This window comes from Acanthisitta chloris, unplaced genomic scaffold, assembly GCF_000695815.1.
Source record: "Acanthisitta chloris isolate BGI_N310 unplaced genomic scaffold, ASM69581v1 scaffold4082, whole genome shotgun sequence".
NCBI classification, from domain to species: Eukaryota; Metazoa; Chordata; class Aves; order Passeriformes; family Acanthisittidae; genus Acanthisitta; species Acanthisitta chloris.
The window spans coordinates 59,428-62,426 of record NW_008662020.1 but is presented as its reverse complement, the minus strand read 5'-3'; the positions used below and the strand labels follow the sequence as shown (position 1 = coordinate 62,426).

The 2,999-nt window shown below is 38.4% G+C and overlaps 1 protein-coding gene across 1 annotated transcript in view; it reads right to left on the bottom strand.

Annotated features, from left to right (window-relative positions):
* Positions 1 to 2,999, bottom strand: part of LOC103798177 (otogelin-like protein) — a gene marked incomplete at its 3' end in the record, with an annotated part of 75,241 nt that overhangs the window by 21,323 nt on the left and 50,919 nt on the right. Inside the window, exon 28 of the mRNA XM_009070425.1 lies at positions 2,275 to 2,394. Coding sequence (XP_009068673.1) covers positions 2,275 to 2,394 — 120 coding nt within the window. The remainder of the gene's footprint in view (positions 1 to 2,274; positions 2,395 to 2,999) is intronic.

Sequence of the window (2,999 nt, the reverse complement as noted above, 5' to 3'; positions counted from 1 at the left end):
CCCTGATTTGTTGTCATAATTGAAAACATTTGCACAAAAAGAATCTTTGTGTTTTGTCCTGAAGTACTGAAATGTTCCTGCTGTCTGCTCAGTGCATAAAGACAAAATGTTTTCTTTGTGACACATAATAATCATTACCAGAGCAACCAACTGTAACATCACAAACAAATACATGGTCCAAATCTATCCTGGGTGGTTTTGCACTGACTTTAAATGGAGTCACTACAGATGGCTTCAGCCCTGCAAGTGCAAATAAAGAAGCAGCAGTAGGAAGAGAACAACCCACAAAAAAAATAGTCTAAGATCATCATGATAACTCAGAAATGGCTAAGATACAACTCCCTCACTTCAAGTCTCTCCTCAAAAAGAAAAACAAATGAACAGAAAAAACATAACTAAACGACACTGACTCAGAGAACACAAGTTCATCCAAAGCCATGCTCTCTTGGTGCAGCAGGGAAGCCCTAGAGGGTGTAATGATGAATCTGTAGGCATCATTGTGGTGTCCCAAAGCAGCCTTAGTTGCAGTGTAGTCATCCACTTACACTGCCCTCCTGTGTGGATGCTCAGACACCACCATGGGGGCATGTGCTGCCACTCCCTGGAGGGAGAAGGCCTGGAAGCATCCCATGCTTCATGGTGCCAATGCAAGCATGTTTGCCAGTAGCAGAGCTGGGTTCTAGGCCTCCAGCTATCAAATGCTCTTTGTGGTATTTACATTTTTCAGAAAAGTTGATCAGGACACATTTCTATGGACGCCAAAGGTCCTTCATGAAAAAACCCCTAAGACCTACTGTGGGGGTAGATGAAGTGTCAAGTCTGTCTGAGCACAGATGACCAACAAGGCCAAGGTTGAATTTAGATCCTGGTGTCAGAAGATTGCATGAGATTCTACAAATATATATATATATATATATGGCCACAAAAAAGGCAGGTACAAGTTTGAGCTGCATAAACAAAGGTCATAACATCCTAGAAGTTAATTTTCTATGCAAATACTACACACTTTTTAAAGCAGACACTGAACTGATAATTTGGAAAAGAAAAATTCTTACACTTCATACACATTTACACATTTGTTTATGTATGACCTTCTAGATGAGTCGTATAACTACCAGCATAACGACACATTTGCCTTGCTTGCTCACAAAATTCACACATTTTATGTAGAATGAAATAGATCCAAAGGGAGATCTTGAGGCAGAGAAGCCTCAAAATCTTCCATTTTCTGCAAAATCTTTCCTGCCACACCGGCAAGGAAGTTGGGGGTGCATGAGAGGTTGGGAGGAAGACACAGCCAGGACAGGTGACCCAAACTGACCAAAGGGATATTCCATACCATATGATATCATGCTCAGCGTATAAAGTGGAGGGAAGAACAAGGAAGGGGGAATTTTTTGAGGTGATGACACTTGCCTTCCCAAGTAACCATTACATATGATGGGGCTCTGCTGTCCTGGAGATGGTTGAACACCTCCTGCCCATGGAAGCAGTGAATGAATTCCTTGCTTTGCTTGTGTGTGCAGCTTTTGCTTTCCCTATTAGACTGTCTTTATCTCGATCCGTAAGTTTTTCTAGCTTTTACCTTTCTGATTCTATTCCCCATGCCACTGGTGGGGAAGTGAGTGAGTGGCTGTGTGGTGTTTGGCTGCTGGCTAGGGTTAAACTGTGACAGTTATAAAACACAGTTGCAGTCCTACACTCTCTACAGCCTCATCCCTTCTCAGAAACCAGGTTTCCATACTGGGTTGTGTCTGTTACTGTTCTGAGCCTTTTCTGCCCATCCCTTCACTGCCTCTGCTTAGTCAGTTTGTTCTCTGTTTACAAACTGCAACTAAAATAGATCATCAATTTTTTTTCAGTGTTCAGAAATAAACTTTTTTCCAGACCTTTTTTTCCAGCTTTTGGATTCTATTTGCTTTCAGTATCCTGATGCCTCCAACACCAGAGAAATTACAACTGTTGTTAAAATTGGGGTGAATCGAAAATATCAGAAGCAATGTACCTAACTTTGTCAAAAACTGAAATCCAGACAACTATAATAATTACCTTATGTAGGAAAAAAACATAGTCTTCCCTAAAGAAATTGTTTTGTTTAATTCAAATTCTGTATATGTTTGCTATAACATATTATTAACACATTTCACATCTACAGGCACAAAAATTAAAATCTCCTCTTATACACTGACCATAAGTTTAGAAAATCCCTATACATCATGTGCTTATAAAATTATCATCCTGTTTCTCTAAATTTTTACTGGGCATGGAACTTACCTGTCCTAATACCCAGCTGTCTCCAAACACCTGTGCATTTCTCACCTCCATGTTGTTTGATGTAGTCAGATCATTTGAAGTGTATTTGTCAAAATTTCCACACAAACCTGCCAGTTTACCCTGAAAGAGAAGTTGATTTTTTTTCATAAACTGACAGTCAATAATCTGTACAAGTACATATATAGAATATAACATCCTTTAACTGAAAAAGGTGAATGCAACTCTGACTTATACTTTGAAAATATCTGACACTCTGCGATTCTTACAGTTGTGTATTGCAAATATCTTTTAACAGAAATCAATGTTTTTCTTCTTGTTTTCCATAACCTGTTCTTACTGTCTGCCTGTGAAAAGGAACTGGAATCTGGTAATATTTTTTCTAAAATCTTAATAGTATGTCCAGTCCAAAAGTCAAAAGTTCAAGGAATTACCTCATGATTGTGAAGCCTGACTAGTTGTTGTCATTAAAATTTTCTGCCTCTAATTTTAGCTCACAATAGCAAGAACATTTGTAATAGTAGTTATAAAAGAGGCAGCTCAAACTTTCTTTTGTTCAGCATGTGCTAAAAAATATATATATACATGCATACATCTATAAATACATAGAAAAAAAATTTCCACACAACAGTAAAAAGTAGAATTTTATTTCTAGGGTGCCGTGGCTCACACTAATGAAATCTTTTTCCTTAAGGTCTGCTGCAGACATTATCTTACCGAACTGGAAA